Source organism: Delphinus delphis, chromosome 1 (genome assembly GCF_949987515.2).
Source record: "Delphinus delphis chromosome 1, mDelDel1.2, whole genome shotgun sequence".
NCBI classification, from domain to species: Eukaryota; Metazoa; Chordata; class Mammalia; order Artiodactyla; family Delphinidae; genus Delphinus; species Delphinus delphis.
In genome coordinates, this window is record NC_082683.1 from 44,683,519 (window position 1) to 44,701,620 (window position 18,102).

Here is an 18,102-nt window from a genome sequence, read left to right on the forward strand (position 1 = left end):
TTTTAAGCTATTTGGTTCTAAGGAAACATAACTATGGATTGGGATAGCACACAAGAAAGTTGAGGGACTTAATACATAGTACCTCAACTACCTTGAGTTGAAGTTCAGACTAATTTAAGTAAAGCTGACAGACAAAACTTTTAGTCTGGTGGAATATGATCCGTTTAGAAACATTATTCTGGCAAGAAAAGAAACCTCTATTAAGAAATGGCTTTCAGCACCTGCATCCTTTGTTTAGTTTCGGAAAAAAAGGCAGCCAAGACAACGAAGAAAGAGGCTTTTAGAATTCACGCTCCTTAGAGGTACCATGAAACACAGATCACCTACCAGATTAGTCCAACCAGGGGCAAAAGCTAATTTCTCAAGAAGTGTTTCAGGTTTTATAAGCAACAACTCTGAGACTGCATTAAAACGGCTAAGGAAACACACACACACACACCCCAGAAATTAAATAACTGACCTCACAGATATACATATTTCATTTTATAGTCCCATTTTTAAAAACTGTCAATTTATTTTTCTACCCAATTGAGTATCAGTGATATACAAAAGGATATAAACAGATCACCATATTTATAGGAAGACACACAGAACAATTACCAAGGAATAAACCCAGCAAAGTAACAAATTGTTGCTTATCCACGTCCGCTCAACTATACAAGTTTTTTAAAATTCTAGCACAGTGTCCCAGTTCTCTAGGAAAGAAGTTACGTGGATTTATATCTTCCATAAGGGTCAAGAAAACATTACAAGAGCTGATACAATCACGTTTTGTACTGACAGTCAGAGAAAGGCTTTTAAAGAACACCCTCTAATTTTCAGGCCAATGTATAGTATCAGTGGGTTCACAGGCAGGATATGACTTCATCAAAGGAAATGGTTCTCTCCTCTTGCTGGCCTTCCTAAGATCCTCCTCCCTGTACACAGGCGAAGGAGCTCTCTTTCATAACAGGTGATCGAGCCATACCCTACTCCAACAGATGGTGTGTAGATTAACAACACAATGAGGAAAAGGAACTGACTTCCTTATCTACTAAATACAATCCAGATTTGGGGAAGCAGTTTCCAAATTTCCACCAGCCAGACATATAGTGAACTATACTGTGTACACAGCATGTCCTCTTGAGAAAAAATAGGGATGAACACATCAGAAATTTTCACATTGCTCATCAAATATACATTTGCCCAAAGTATATGGGAAATGATAAAAACCTAAACAAAGCCAGACATTTTATCTAAGTAAGTCAGAGTTTAAATTCTTCTTTATGGAAGCATAAGGTTAAGAGTTCTTTTCTCCCAAAATGCCTCAGCCAGGGAAAGCAGAGAATGGAATATAAGAAGTTCAATGGCTTTAAAACATGGAACTCAACAGTTCTCAGTCAACCTAGTCACAATTTTTTGGTCATCTGTAAGTAACTTCCACATTCAAAATTCAACTTTTACATTCAAAAAAGAGATCAACTCCACTTCAGATGCAAAAAAAAAAAGGCAACTGCCTAAATACTCCAAACACTTGACAACTGGGAAACTGTCTCATAAAGATACTTTAAAGGCCAGCAGGATTCATTTATAATTTGGCATGTGCTGGTTGAAGGGGCAACAAATAAATCAAGATATAATACATCAAGTAATCAGACAAATGGTAGACATATATACCACATTAAAGATTCATATACAATTCTGTGCTGACTTTAAAGAAAAAAATGGGGGACACTCGAGGGAAAAAATGGGAAAAGAATTACAAGGGAGCATTTCAGTCCAAAGTTAGTCCAGTGAATATCTACCAGTAGGATTTCCAATCTTTCACCTCCAAAGGTGATCTAATAAATTATAAAATTACCTACTCACTTTGGGGACATACAACATACTCCTAAGAACAGTAATCCCTCTGACATTTTGGTTTCACTTGCTGATTGATGACTAAGTTGTTTCTGGCTGCAAAGATTTTCCTAATATATTTTAATTAGCCAGTTAACAAAGCAAAGGTTGCTCCCTCTGTGAGGCCAATTAAGCTTTACAAAATAATTTGATCTAATGAAGATGAGGGAAGGAAAAAAAAGGGAAAGTTTCCTGGTGTTTCGTGCAAAACTTTTTCTCTCACTTGAAAAACTCGGCAATCACTTAATGTTTTGTTCCAGAAAATGAAAGCAAAACTAGTTGAGAAAATACCCATATGCTTATTGTTTACTAGCATGATACAAAATAAATTCATAGATGTTGGTCAATTGTCTTTCGAAAACCAAATGTGAATGTTTAATCTTGTAACTTAAGAACTGAATTTTTCCACATTCCTTTATATAGAGTTAGCATCTGTAAATTGAGACTTTTTTTGGACAATCATGCAAATTTAATTTGTCTCTGAAAACAAAAACACAACCTAACAGATTAACAAAATATGTCCTTCAGACAATATTTTCTGTGAAATTTTCTCCACTGTTACCCTTTTTATCCTTTAGCAAACAGAAACTACTCCAAAAAAGTTTATGTATTTTGAATTTACAGAGAGCTAAACTCTCAGGACGATTAGGAAGGAAGACTAGATCAAGTCAACCTATTTTATCAGTACCTTCTGAGCTGACTCTACTCCTCTCAAAAGTAAACTCTAAAAATTTTCTAGTTACTATTAAGCTATATAAGCTACAAACATTTCTACTGCCATAGATGCTTCTGTAAAATTGAATAAAGATTTTATTATGCCACACACAAAAAAAGTAATCGGTACAGAAAAGGCAGTTTTCGGTTATTCTGTTGAGAATTTCTCTCCATGATTTCTCCCATTAAAGTATAGTTTTCAAAGCAACCACCACGACAAAGGAAGCATCTAATTAGTCCATTTTCTTCTGATCCAAGAATGCTGAACATTTACTGTCCCATCTGTAGTTGTATCAGCAGTGTAATGAACACAGTTTATATTACTTAACTATTCTTTGAACTCCAAGAACTGTTGAAGTCTTTTCTGATGTTCTGCAGATGCTTGCACAGCACTAAATGAAACATAAATTCAAAGCATAAGCTTTATTTTACATTAAGCATATTAAGTGAACCACAGAGCACAGAGTCAATATTTTTCAAAACAATTAAAAACGAATAGAAATCTTCACATATTTAGTACTTCTGAAAAAGCTGGATGAAAACCCTCCTTAATCTAATGAGGAGGAGGGCTTGCACTCAGTAACAGCATGCTTCTACCTTCTAAAAGACCAAAGCAAATTAAGACTGACAAGTGAAGGCATCAAATTTAACCTGCTCTGCTGTGGAACCTGCTGTGCAGTTCCAGGCCTTGCAGTAGATTTTCTGGATTTTATTATTTTATTTAAACCAGATTCCAACATTATCTTTGAGTTGTGGAGTATTTGAATTGCCTTTAATATAAAATCCTTTAAACTAAAATGTTTGGTTAAAACACAATAGACTCCACTAATCGTTTTCAAAGGTAATAGCTTGGTGGTTTAGATTTACTTTTCCCTTTGAACGTAAGTTATGTCTTAGAGGGGGAAACTGAGTTCTCTCCCCACCCTTGCCGCCACAAAAATACATTACCTGGACAAAAGCGGGGCAAATATATATATTGAAACTAGTATAAAACTTCCTTTTAAACTTTTGGGCAGAAATTGAATATACTGAAAAATTCTGGTTTTCTAGCTGTTGATAGTAATATACCATTACTGAATGATAAAATTCCAGGTAACTGAAGGTCGCCACTTTTAAAAGCGTCAAGTCTTATTATAATAATTTTGCTACAAATCATGCTAAAGCACCTTATACATTTACATCTCTCTGACTAACTGCACCATCTCAAGTGTATTTTACTGTTCGGACTCCCTCTAGGTGCCAGTAGGGTTGTCATCTCACTAAATGGCTCCGAACTTTTTCAAACACCAAGTCTACAGCTTTTCTCATGACTCCCCTCTGCTAGCAGGCACTGTACTGCCTCTTACTGTTGTTAGTATTCTTGACTCTAACAGCAGTCTTCCTCTCATATTTTAATATGTTATAGGCTGGAAAACTAGCAAATCGAATTTGCCTAAATTAAGAGTAAATAGGTGTTAAATGAATTTCTCCAATGCGTAACTGATCTGCGTTAATTTTCACACCTCAGACGTTTACTTCATTTATACCTGGTTCTCAGAGGTGAAGTTTTGGGGAATGAATAAACCAGGTATGATACAGTAATAATAGTTATTGTCACAACAATATATAATGTAGTGTGGGCTTTACATATGTAGGATCCCATTTTATCTCTCTTAACAGCAAATGAAACAAACTGGAATGGATAACATACCCTTTTCATGGGAGGGTAAACAGTATCAGAATGGTTTCCAGAGGTTTGTAGATAGAATTCTAGGGTCAGAAAGATTTGAGTCTAAATGCTGGTTCTGCAACTTACTACCTGCATAATCTCAGGCCGGTTACTTAAATCAATAGGTAACTTGCCCACAACTACAGATAGTCAATAATGTAACCAGGCATATATCCAAATGTTTTAATTCCAAATCTAACTTCTACTATACCATTCTGTCCTGTATTTGTACAAAATAGTCTCTACTGACCTCATCAATTTTGGTACATGTATAAAAATATGGCTCTTCTCAAAGGAAAGAAACTAAGGCAGAGTTTCATTCTCATAATTTTTTTAACAGTCATCTCCCTTTCTTATCTAAGTTTACATCTTAAAGAGAGTCTAGTATTGTATAGGGTAAGAAGGTGGAATTTTAAGAGCAAGAAAAACCTGATTTCAGGTTCATGTTCTAACACTGACTAGACTACGCTATTAGGCAAGTTCTTAATCCCTCCAAGTCTGTTTCCATATCTATACAATACGATAATCTCTACACCCCAAAGGCTCTTTGAGAAGAGTAAGTGAAAATGCGAGTGTATTGTCTAGAACAGCACTGTGCAACAGAACTTTCTGCAATGAAGGAAATGTTTTATACCTAAGCTGTCCAATACGGTAGCTACTAGCTATGTGCAGTTATTGAGGACCTGAAATGTGGCCAATGTAAGTGACAAACTGGATTTTCAATTTTATTTAACTTTAATTAATTTAAATTTAAATAGCAAGGGGGCTTCCCTGGTGGCGCAGTGGTTGAGAGTCCGCCTGCCGATGCAGGGGACACGGGTTCGTGCCCCGGTCTGGGAAGATCCCACATGCCGTGGAGTGGCTAGGCCCGTGAGCCATGGCCGCTGAGCCTGTGCGTCCGGAGCATGTGCTCCGCAACGGGAAAGGCCACAACAGTGAGAGGCCCGCGTACCACACACACAAAAAAAATTTAAATAGCAATACATGGCTATCACATTGGAGAGTGCAGATCTAGAAGCACTCAATAAATAGATTTTTTTTTGGTTTGTTTTTAAACAAATGAATAAACTTCTTAAGGAGAGCGGATCTACAACTCTTCTGTATTCCCACACAGAACCAAAGTGTTCCAAAAAAACTTGCTGCTGCTGCTACCTTATGTATGTGTTGACATGTATGTCATATGCTTTATGTATGTGCCTCATGGAAGTAAAAGGAAATACACTACTGCTTCTAAAAGCAAGTGGTTTGAGGAAGTTCTAAACTACTTATTGATTGCATACAGAAAGATACAGAGCAATCTCTTATATCTTTTAAAGTTTATTTATAATTATGACAGAAATAATTTAGTTAATAAACTAGTATCCCTTACACTGCCTAGATAGATTATTTCATGAAAAGAAAGCAGTAAACATCAATGAAACTAAATATACACAGGTCTGGCATTTGTGGTTTTCTTTCTGGTTCCGTTTCTGAAGGTGGTATGATCTATCATTGCTTTTCCAGCACGATTCACAAAGCACCAAGGACTCATTTATGGAATACTCTCCTCACCCCAAGTCTTAGTTTGCTGACCAAGATGTAATAACAGAATTATTTTTAATATGCTTTTCTGGAGAAGAAAATATCATTTTGCCTTTTTTCTCCCTTAAGGGTATTTTAGTAATTAAAAAAGAAACAATATATAATTACATTTGCTGCTTTTATAACTTTCTATCCTCTTTTTTACCCATTTGAAAGAAGGCCCCAAAGCTTATATGATAGGCCAAATTTTAAAATGTAAATATTAAATCTAAATCCAAGCTGTTAGTTCCCAGTAGGAATCATGAAGGTCCCAAAAGAATACTTTCAACTTATGAGCCTTTATAATTCTCATACCTGTTTCTCAGGTGAACTCCTGAGAGTGAATTATTGTGGAACAAAAACAGGTAAACTTACTTCAGATGTTCACCAAATGTAGTAGTTATTCTATAGATGGCAGTTTTTAGTGATGCTCTAAAGGCAAATCTTAATGTTTTATAAGAAGTGTCCACTAGGCTTCCTGAAATCCGAGGTGGTTTACTGGAAGCATGAGGAAGCTTGAAGTACTTATCAACTGCCTACATCAAGAAAGAAAGAAAACACGTTAGTTCAGACTATCAAGAAAGCCAATTTAGTCCAAAGGATTAAAGAGATTTCATTTCAGATAGATAGATACAGACACACACACACACACACACACACACACACAGAGACATATAATATTTATTTTGGATCACAGTCAAAACAATTTGAAAAACAGGGAGTAGAGGTTCAGCCACTTCAGCAGTTACCAGGGAAAAGTCCACATCTGTCCTCTAAAAAGCAGTTATACTTCAACAGCCTTGAAAATGCAAAACTGGGAAGTGAAACACAGATATCCTACTCTGCTTATAATGTATGACAGACGGGTAAGAGCATCTTTATTATAAATCTCAGCCCAAAAAAAGACCAAACTTTATACTTTACAAGGGTAAGGTTATTTACTATACTAGTTTATCTTCCTTTACAATTCTAGCTGATAAAGTACCTATGAGCAAGAATAGGTGGGAAGAGAACTCACAAGTGAAACTGATTTTATTTATAGTTGATAGTATGAGATTTAAGTATAACTTTTAAAAGCCAAAGGTAAATATTATAATTTTTAAATGCTATAAACTATATTAAGAGAAGGGAGAAGACTGAGAAGTATAAGCATGTCAATCTACTACAGGAAAGATAATGTCTAAAGTGACAAGAAGTAATAATATAAGTCTATTATTTATAGTTACAGATGTAAGCACCAAAAAAGTACTTAAAACTATAGTTAAAAGGATTTCTGCCATCATGTTTTTAATTTCAAGAGCTCTTACGAGGGGAAAGCAGGGGTGGGGGTGGTGGTGGGATGAATTGGGAGATTGGGACTGACATATATACACTATTATGTATTAAATAGATAACTAATAAGAACCTGCTGTGTAAAAAATAAATAAAAATTTTAAAAAGAGCTCTTTATGTCATTTGAGTGATCCTTTTTACTTCAGCATACTATTTTTGTTTCAAGGCTGCAATACCGCTTTTATTTCTGAGGATTTTGGTGATTTTTGTTATGTTTTTGGTTTTTTGTTTGTTTTATAGTTTCTTCCAAGCTACTTTTCTTCTCTTTCCTTCTTCTGGTCTGTATCTTCTGTATTGGATACTTTCTTCAAAATCTAGTGATCTTTGGCTCATGACTGAGAGTGGGACCTCCTAAAGAGCTGACCGAAAGCTCTGAATACTGGAGATTATTGACCACAGCTTTGAGTACACAACTGGAGATTACTGACAGCTTCACAATAGGTGATCTGCGTGGACTTTTTTGGGGATAAGTGCTCAACTCAGTAACTTTAGATCTTTCTTCTTGGTTTGATCAGAGTTCCCAAAGAAAAGTCTTCCAGTACCCTGTCTGGGGGGCTTGGTCCCCAGTGCTCAGGGAAGCCAAGTGGTGAACAGAGCTATGGAGCACACCTCTACGCTTTTTAGTAGAGTACCCACAACTGTGAACTCTCCCAGTCCAGAGACCCAGTGCTCTACTCTCTCTGAGGATGAACCTCGACTTCTGCTGGAATGAGGGAGAAGCACCACCTAGGAAAATCTAGGGATCTAACTGGTTTTCAAACAGCTCTCACCCAAACCTCCCTGTTCTGGTACCCGTCCCTTCACCCTTGGTTCCAGAGGGTCTTGGTGCTTGCCCCACTATCAACTTCAGATTTGCCTCTGGAATCTGCTAAGTTAGTTATCTCAACCATCTGCTGTCCAGCTTTGAAGACTTTGTTGCTGTTGTCTCCTCTCCTATTTATGGATTTACGTTTGTTTTTTTTTTAAATAAATTTAGTTATTTATTTTTGGCTGCACTGGGTCTTTGTTGCTGTGCGCAGGCTCTCTCCAGTTGTAGCGAGCGGGAGCTACTCTTTGTTGCAGCGTGAGGGCTTCTCATTGAGGTGGCTTCTCTTGTTGCGGAGCACGGGCTCTAGGCGTGTGAGCTTCAGTACTTGTGGCATGTGGGCTCAGTAGTTATGGCTTGTGGGTTCTAGAGCACAGGCTCAGTAGCTGTGGTGCATGGGCTGAGTTGCTCCATGGCATGTGGGATCTTCCCAGATCAGGGCTTGAACTCGTGTCCCCTGCACTGGCAGGCGGATTCTTAACCACTGCGCCACCAGGGAAGGCCCTGGATTTATGTCTTTTTAAAAGTCCTTTTACTGTAGTTTAGCAGAGTTTAGGGGTAAGGAACAAGACCTGATGTGTGTGTTCAGTCTGCCATGATAACTGCAAGTCTAAACATTTATTCTCTCAACAGTAACTTATAAGAGGGATTCCCAAGACTGGGACAAACTTGAGATAATTTTAGGCAGTATGGGAGATGGTATCCAATGGCATATTTAAGCAACATTAAATAACACTGAATCATAATGGAAAAGTTACTTCCTTTTCAATTTTCTCGTAAACCTTCTTATTAACATTCAGTATACCAGCAAAATCATCATCATCATTTACACCTGGATCCAGTGGACCCTTTATTTAAAAATCTATTTTTATTTATTTATTTTTGGCTGCGTTAAGCCTTTGTTGCTGCACGTGGGCTTTCTCTAGTTGCAGCGAGCGGGGGCTACTTTTTGTTGTGGTGCGTGGGCTCCTCATTACTGTGGCTTCTCTTGTTGTGGAGCATGGGCTCTAGGCGCAGGGCTTCAGTAGTTGTAGCAAGTGGGCTCAGTAGTTGTGGCTCGTGGGCTCTAGGGCGCAGGCTCAGTAGTTGTAGCGCATGGGCTTAGTTGCTCCGCGGCATGTGGGATCTTCCCGGAACAGGGCTCAAACCCGTGTCCCCCGCATTGGCAGGCGGATTCTTAACCACTCTGCCACCAGGGAAGCTCCTCTTTTTTTTTTTTTCCAGTGGACCTTTTTTATAGTTTAGTTTTTTTACAAAAAATTTACAGAAATAAGAATGACAGGATAATGTAAAATAACTTTATAGAAGTTTAAATAAGATTATAAACATATTTTCCAGGTTTTGAAGATATATACATCTGAAATAGGCAGTCTTTTGAATGCAACTAGCTGCTTATCAGCTATCATGAATAAACGTGGAACACAGCCATCTTGCAATACTGATTTCAAACTGAAGATATATCTCCAACAGGTTCTAGTTTATCATTACTTCTGATTCTTTTTCTTGCATCTGCACATCAAAATACAATATTTTAAAAAACTTTTGACAGCTCATAATATTGTTGAAGACTTCAGCCATTTTCTTTGTACCCTAATTGTGCAAAACATTTTCATTCTTAGGTTTATAAAGATGAACTGAAATGATGAATCAAATATAAAAATATTTTATTGTACATGACTTTTTTCATTTCAGTATCACCTATTTCCTTCCACTTTTTTGTTTATTAATTAATTAACTTATTTATTATTTATTTATTTCTGGCTGCGTTGGGTCTTCATTGCTGCCCATGGGCTTTCTTTAGCTGCTGCGAGCGGGGGCTACTCTTCGTTGCGGTGCGCAGGCTTCTCATTGCAGTGGCTTCTCTTGTTGTGGAGCACGGGCTCTAGGCACACGGGCTTCAGCAGTTGTGACTAGCGGGTTCTAGAGCGCAGGCTCAGTAGTTACGGCACATGGGCTTAGTTGCTCTGCAGCATGTGGGATCTTCCCAGACCAGCACTCGAACCCGTGTCCCCTGCGTTGGCAAGCAGATTCTTAACCACTGCGCCACCAGGGAAGTCCTCTCATCACTTTTTTTTTTTGCAGTACGCGGGCCTCTCACTGTTGTGGCCTCTCCCGTTGCAGAGCACAGGCTCAGTGGCCATGGCTCACGGGCCCAGCTCCTCCGCGGCATGTTGGATCTTCCCGGACCGGGGCATGAATCCGTATCCCCTGCATCGGCAGGTGGACTCTCAACCACTGTGCCACCAGGGGAGCCCCCTCCCATCACTTTTGAATACACCTTTGTGTACCTTCAGCATGTAACCACTTAAGAACCATGTAAATTTCCAGAGTGCTGTCTCTCCACATTCATCTTCTGATTTATCTAAATAATTATTTAACATATTGGCAATTTTCTTCCTTTTACCATCATCGGTGGTAAATTTTAAAAATCTGAACTAGCAACTGCATTCAATGAAAGCTTAAAAAAAAAACTGTAAAGATGTGTGTTCAGACTATATACCTTTTCTTCAAAGATGATACAATATTATATGATTTCATCATTCTTCTGTTTTCTTATTGGTCTTTTTTACCACAATTGGAATAACTGATGAGTAATGATGAAATAATTCCTGGGATGATCAAATAGCAAGTTGTTTCAAGATACTGGAAATGTAAAATCACTAGGATTTCATAATACCTCTTGGATTTTACAAGGGTCCAAAGGATAACTGTAAAACAGTGAATTCTGTTTGACTGTTTTCTCTTTGTTCTTTGAAAGACCTCTAAGAAAGAATAAAAGTCATAGAATATCAATCCTTACAAATAACTGGTATAGCTCACAAATAAATACAAAAATTAAATTGAGTCCAGCAGACCCTAATGGTATAAAAGTTACATTGGGGAAGAAAGTCTTAGTTTGGAGGTAATGTGTCCTTAACACATCTCTAATTCTCTCTAATCTCCTTTTGTAGCAAAGGACAAGAAGGCTTCAGGTTCAGGGATTTGAGCAAACAGTATGTAGCCAGAGCTTAAAATTATTGTCTTTTCTCACTCTAATTGTCTTCTCCTAAATACTGAAATCCAAGAAGCACTGGGACTTCCCTGGTGGTCCAGTGGTTAAGAATCCTCCTTCCATGTGGAACATATATACAATGGAATACTACTCAGCCATAAAAAGGAACGAAACTAGGTCATTTTTAGAGACGTGGATGGACCTAGAGACTGTCATACAGAGTGAAGTAAGTCAGAAAGAGAAAAACAAATATCGTATCTTAGTGCATATATGTGGAATCTAGAAAATGGTACAGGTGAACCGGTTTGCAAGGCAGAAATAGAGACAGAGATGTAGAGAACAAACGTATGGACACCAAGGGGGGAAAGCAGGGGTTGGGGGGTGGTGTTGGTGGGATGAATTGGGAGATTGGGACTGACATATATACACTAATATGTATAAAATAGATAACTAATAAGAACCTGCTGTATAATAAAAATAAAATAAAATTCAAAACAAAAAAGAAATCCGCCTTCCAGTACAGGGGACACGGATTCGATCCCTGGTTGGGGAACTAAGATCCTACATGCCACGGGGCAACTAAGCTTGTGTGCCACAACTACTGAGCCCGCGCTCCACAACTAGAGAGAAGCCTGCGCACCACGAAGAAGAGCCCGCATGCTGCAATGAAGACCCGATGCAGCCATAAGTAAGTAAGTAAGTAAATAAATAAATAAATAAATAAAAGGAGGTTAAGAAATGCATGCTCCTGCCAAGCCCTCACAGAGGTAATTTGATATGGCGGGAAGCAAAGGACTTCAGGTCTAAAAGCCTGGTTTTCAAATTTACTCGACCATTTATTGGCATGATCTTGATTAAGTCATACCGACAGATACAGTCTTTTTGAGAGAGCCTCAGTCATGCAAAGTAAGTCTTATTCTAACTTTATGGGAGTGTTACAAAAATTAAAGAAAGAGCATTTCTTTTGGAGTACTACACAGATATTAGGTAAAGTAGCATAGGATTCTAGAGAAACAAAGAATGGACTGTGACTTGTAGAAGAGTATTGGTCAAGGGTCTCTGGGCCTTCAAACCCATAGTTCTGGCCCTCAAGAACATTCCTTTCCTTTTCCCCATTCTTCCTTCTAACTTCTGTTATCACTCCCTCAGGGAGGCCTTTAATGACTTCATACTTCCTTTCAATCTCCTATTCACAAGACTAGCTTAGACTTGCCTGTTTTATGTTCTCTGATCATCCTGCATTTTTGCATACTGTGGCACTTATTACAATTGTAGTTACTTATTTGTATGATTTTCTATTTTATAGTCTGTAAGCTCCTGGAGGGCAGGTACCATGTATGCCTTTTCTCATTCTATATCATAACACATGGTAAACCATTTGATAATTAACATTTACTGGATGAATGGATATGTGAATAGCATAAAGGTCAACTCCAATATTCCAAGTATATCAAAATTTGACCTTCAGATGATAAGGCAAAAAATATAATAGACAGACCTGATATCCCACCATCAAGGTGACAATGACTTTTCAAAGACTTGAAGGCTTTCTGAAAACTTTAAAAAGTACTTTTAAAGATGAAAAAGTTCTGGAGCTAGATGATGGTTGATGGTTAAACAACAATGTGACTGTACTTAACGACATAGAAATGTACACTAAAAGATAGTTAAAATGGTAAATGTTACGTTATGTGTATTTTAACACAATTTAAGAAAAATTTGTTTTGATTAAAAAACCACTCTAGGGGCTGCCCTGGTGGCGCAGTGGTTGAGAGTCCGTCTGCCGCTGCAGGGGACACGGGTTCGTGCCCCAGCCCGGGAAGATCCCACATGCCACAGAGTGGCTGGGCCTGTGAGCCACGGCTGCTGAGCCTGCGCGTCCGGAGCCTGTGCTCCACAACGGGAGAGGCCACAACAGTGAGAGGCCCGTTTTCCGCAAAAAAAAAAACACTCTAGGGGCTTCCCTGGTAGCGCAGTGGTTGAGAGTCCACCTGCCGATGCAGGGGACACGGGTTCGTGCCCCAGTCCGGGAAGATCCCACATGCCACAGAGCGGCTGGGCCCGTGAGCCATGGCCGCTGAGCCTGCACGTCCAGAGCTTGTGCTCCGCAACGGGAGAGGCCACAGCAGTGAGAGGCCCGCGTACCGCAAAAAAAAAAAACCACTCTACCATTTTGGTCCCCAACCTTTATAAGGACCCTTTTTAAAGATTATATATATATGTAGACATGTACACATATATATGTATACGTAGTGGAATTCCACAGGATAGTAGTTTTTCTCCATCCACTAATGTAGGAAATAATGCTTTTAAGTGAATTTCTATTTTAATTAACCAAAACAGCATGTAAAAACCTCTGAAAAATAGCTATAAATATGTCAGACAAACATTAATTACTCAGATGACAGCAATATATGTGTGGATTCATGAACCTGTTGTGATACTTGGAATCTCCCAGGAGGGCCTGGCCCACCATTAGGAACAACTGTCCTAGGATATCCATCCCTCCACGGCTTGCCCTCTGAATGATTTGAAGAATGAAAGGCTTCCCCTTTCCTATTTTCTCTTTAATGATTCACAGTGATATGGCTTTTTTATTGATAGTGAAAAATAAAACAAAAGAACAGAACAGTTCCATACAATTTTCCTTAGTAACATCCAGAAGCCTGTATTTCATAACTTGCCTTAAATTCTAAGAGATACTTAGAACTTATTCTCGTTATTAAGAGCAAGTATCCCTCCTACATCACAGAACATAAAACCAAAAACATGTAACAGGGCTCGTATGAGTCTCATGACATCCCTGCCTCTCAAAATGAAGGGGCTTGGGACTATTATAATTAACCCATTACATCAGAACTGTCACTCAAATCAGGCCCCAGAACAGAAGCTTTTGCCCACCAAACCAACCATGAAGCTATCCAGCAGTCATCAAACAAGCATTTAATAAGTGCCTGTCATTTGCCAGGTACCAGGTCAGATGCTAGGAATACAGAATTAAGACAAGGTCCCTGCCTCTGCTCTGACTAGAGACAATAAAAGTAAAGAGACAGGGCTTCCCTGGTGGCGCAGTGGTTGAGAGTCTGCCTGCCGATGCAGGGGACACAGGTTCGTGCCCCGGTCCAGGAAGATCCCACATGCCGCGGAGCGGCTGGACCTGTGAGCCATGGCCTCTGAGCCTGCGCGTCCGGAGCCTGTGCTCCGCGACGGCAGAGGCCACAACAGTAAGAGAACCGTGTACCGCAAAAAAAAAAAAAAAAAAAGTAAACATACAATTAAAATGCAGTATAATAAAGTGATGAAATGGGGATTACAGGGCAGAGCCAGAGAAAAGAAAAATGTGTTCTAAGCAAAGAAGGAAAGAAGAAGCATCATATACAGAGTTAGAGTCTGGTTAAGAAAATAAAATATATTTGGGGGGGAAATGGAATAGTCCATCGTGGTTATTAGAGTAGAGGGCTTATAGGAAGAACAGGATAGTGACTAAAGTCAGAATGAAGGATCCCTGTTAATAAGAGGAGCAAAAGGCCATAGTAATAATTCAGGTCAGAAATGCCAAGGGCTGAAGTGAGGCTGAAGCAGGAGGGATGGGCAAGAGAAAGGGTGGGTGGTTGATATGGGATTGATCCCTTAGAGTTTTGCCACATGGGTGCAACTGAAGGACATGGCAACAAGGAGTTGAAGAACAGGTAACAAGGACCTAATGAAACTTGGAAGCTTTTGCACAGCAAAGGAAACCATAAACAAGACGAAAAGACAACCCTCAGAATGGGAGAAAATATCTGCAAATGAAGCAACTGACAAAGGATTAATCTCCAAAACATACAAGCAACTCATGCAGCTCAATATCAAAAAAACAAACAAACCAAGCCAAAAATGGGCAGAAGACCTAAATAGACATTTCTCCAAAGAAGATATACAGATTGCCAACAAACACATGAAAGAATGCTCAACATCATTAATCATTAGAGAAATGCAAATCAAAACTACAATGAGATATCATCTCACACCGGTTAGAATGGCCATCATCAAAAAATCTACAAACAATAAATGCTGGAGAGGGTGGGGAGAAAAGGGATCCCTCTTGCACTGTTGGTGGGAATGTAAACTGATACAGCCACTATGGAGAACTGTATGGAGGTTCCTTAAAAAAACTAAAAATAGAACTACCATACGACCCAGCAATCCCACTACGGGGCATATACCCTGAGAAAACCATAATTCAAAAAGAGTCATATACCAAAATGTTCACTGCAGCTCTATTTACAATAGCCAAGACATGGAAGCAACCTAAGTGTTCATCAACAGATGAATGGATAAAGAAGATGTGGCATATACATATAATGGAATATTACTCAGCCATATAAAGGAATGAAACTGAGTTATTTGTAGTGAGGTGGATGGACCTAGAGACTGTCATACAGAGTGAAGTAAGTCAGAAGGAGAAAAACAAATACCGTATACTAACACATATATATGGAATCTAAAAAAAAAAAAAAAGTCATGAAGAACCTAGGGGCAAGATGGGAATAAAGACACAGACCTACTAGAGAATGGATTTGAGGTTATGGGGAGGGGAAGGGTAAGCTGGGACAAAGTGAGAGAGTGGCATGGACATATATACACTACCAAATGGAAAATAGATAGCTAGTGGGAAGCAGCTGTATAGCACAGGGAGGTCAGCTTGGTGCTTTGTGACCCCCTAGAGGGGTGGGATAGGGAGGGTGGGGTGGAGGGAGATGCAAGAGGGAAGAGATATGGGGACATATGTATATGTATAGCTGATTCACTTTGTTATAAAGCAGAAACTGACACACCATTGTAAAGCAATTATACTCTAATAAAGATGTTAAAAAAAAAATTGGTAACAAAATGGTTGAAGTGACAGACTATAAGGTCTAAGCTGGATAGGGAAAGACATATGTGTAGCTAGGAGGGAGCCGAAAAACAAAGGAAGTGAAAATATTGACAAAGACAAAGTGTACAGAAGAAGCAAGGGCATAAGAGGCTGTGCTTGGGGGGCCTCTTACATGGGCCCACAGATCTATGGATAGGATTCAGGGCGCAAGAACTCTGGGATAAAAATTACATGCTTATCTTTACTAAGCTCTAATTAAAAATTAGCATTTCTTTCAATTATGAAACAGTAAATCACAATAGCATTAGCAATTCCTGTGACTTTGCCACCACAGATATCATCAATATCTTCATATCACATTACTATTGCAATTATCTGAAATACCATTCATCATATCACTACTTCAAAGTGATGGGTTAGTAGACTCACTGATAGATCTTGTTATTTAATGCATTAATTAAAAAGCACACATTACTGTATCACAGATTTAATACTTTCATAATTGTATTCTAATATAATTGATTTCCTTTTTAATCCTAAGGACTTTATTTTATGTATTTAAGAACATTATTCTGAGAAAAAGTCCATGGGCTTCATCAGACTGTTAAAGGGACCTTTGGCACAAAAACATTTAAGGACTCTGACTTAGAGGGTAGAATCCTGGAATTTTAAGCTTTGGAGGTGGAGAATTCAGGGGATGATGAGGCCTGGATGATGGTCAAAGGCTGACACTGATGGGTATGTAAAAGACTGGCGAGGAGGTCAAGGTGTGGGACGAATATCCACGTGGACACTGAATTACTCACTACAGTCAACCTCAGGATATGGGGTGGGAAAGACTGCAAGGCAGTTTGCAAAATCTGATGCCTGCAGAGCATGACCAAAAGGCCGACTGTGATGTGGCCTAGGGGAGAACAGATGCCAGAAGCCTCACACTAGGAAGGGTTTTTATACTCAGAAGCAAAGTATCAAATCACTGGTCCTGTTCTTTGTTCCATTTACCTCTTCTCAACTCTCAAAAACATGCCTCTGCCTCTTTCTACTCTGCCCCTCAACAGTATCCTCCATTCAACTCCTCTGTTTCAAAGTAAATAGGGCCTGACCCTTCGACAAATCTATAATTCTTATCTTCCCAATCAATCAAAGGTAGGAATGACTATAACCAAATAAACAAATTGCTTTCCTTGTCATACCTACCCATAGCCAACTATGAAGAATTAGGAATTCTGATGGTGGGGAGGTGAAAAGAAAGTAACTTTGGTGCAGAATACCGTGAGGGCAGTGTGATCCTTGTGAAATCAATTCCGTTTCAACCACCATTTTTTTTTTTAATGAAATAGAATGGAAAGCATTAGAATGCAGAGCACATAATAAAAGGTAAGCACTCTTCTAAGAATCTTTTGTTTCTTGTTACACCCACACACCTCTATATTCTGAGTCTAATGTAAATGTACTAGATCATGGTCTAAAAAGTTTGAAAGCCATGGTTCTAAGGGTAGAGCCATTCTCTCTAAAGAGAACCTTATGTAAAAATAAAAGCCCAGGAGAAGATAATAGACAAGTTCAGAGAGAATACAGGATGTGGATCTGCAGCTTTCCCTGGGGTCTACTACACTGCTAATGCCCTGCAATCAGCTCACATTCAAGTCCCAGCTCTGCCACTAACAAGACGTGTGTGTGAGACCTGAGGTAAGTCCCTGCACTACCGAGCCCCTCTCATGTGCAAAACAGGGCCAAAACACCTCCATCTCACTTCACAAGATAGATCTGAGGTTCAAAATAAATAATGATAAGAAATCACTCTGTAGACTATGGAACATTCTACTGTAGTTTTATTTTAAACTACATAGCAAGAGTGATTAAAAAAAAACTATGCTATGTACCAAAGAGATGCCCAAATCATGGTTACCCTATTGTGTGGTTAGACAAGCCAAATATTAGAAGTCGTGGAGAAACAGTAGGAAATTCTTTCTTTAGAGAAAGGCAGCTGGGAAAAGAACCCAAATAATAAAACTACCCATGTGTATAAACATGTCTCAAATAACATACATGAGAAAGTGGGCACAAAGAGGACTCAGAGTGAAGAAAAAAAAAAAATCACTGGTTTTGATGGGTAAGACTTTCTAAGAGGTAAAATGAATTGAGATTTGAAGAAAGGAACAGTAAAGCCTGTTTTCTCTTCGTATCTTAAATTGTTTCCCAAGACCCAAAGATGCACCAGTTTATTATCCTTTAAGCCTAGTTCAGTAACACTC

At 38.8% G+C, this 18,102-nt stretch overlaps 1 protein-coding gene across 1 annotated transcript in view; it reads right to left on the bottom strand.

The window, feature by feature from the left end:
• Window positions 1-482: 482 nt before the first annotated feature.
• The window catches only part of NDC1 (NDC1 transmembrane nucleoporin), a 48,110-nt gene continuing 30,490 nt past the window's right edge, over window positions 483-18,102 (bottom strand). The window contains exons 17-18 of the mRNA XM_060022300.1: window positions 6,236-6,396; window positions 483-2,984 (exon numbers count right to left, since the gene is read on the bottom strand). Of these exons, the coding sequence (XP_059878283.1) occupies window positions 2,921-2,984; window positions 6,236-6,396 (225 nt within the window). The 3' untranslated portion in view covers window positions 483-2,920. The remainder of the gene's footprint in view (window positions 2,985-6,235; window positions 6,397-18,102) is intronic.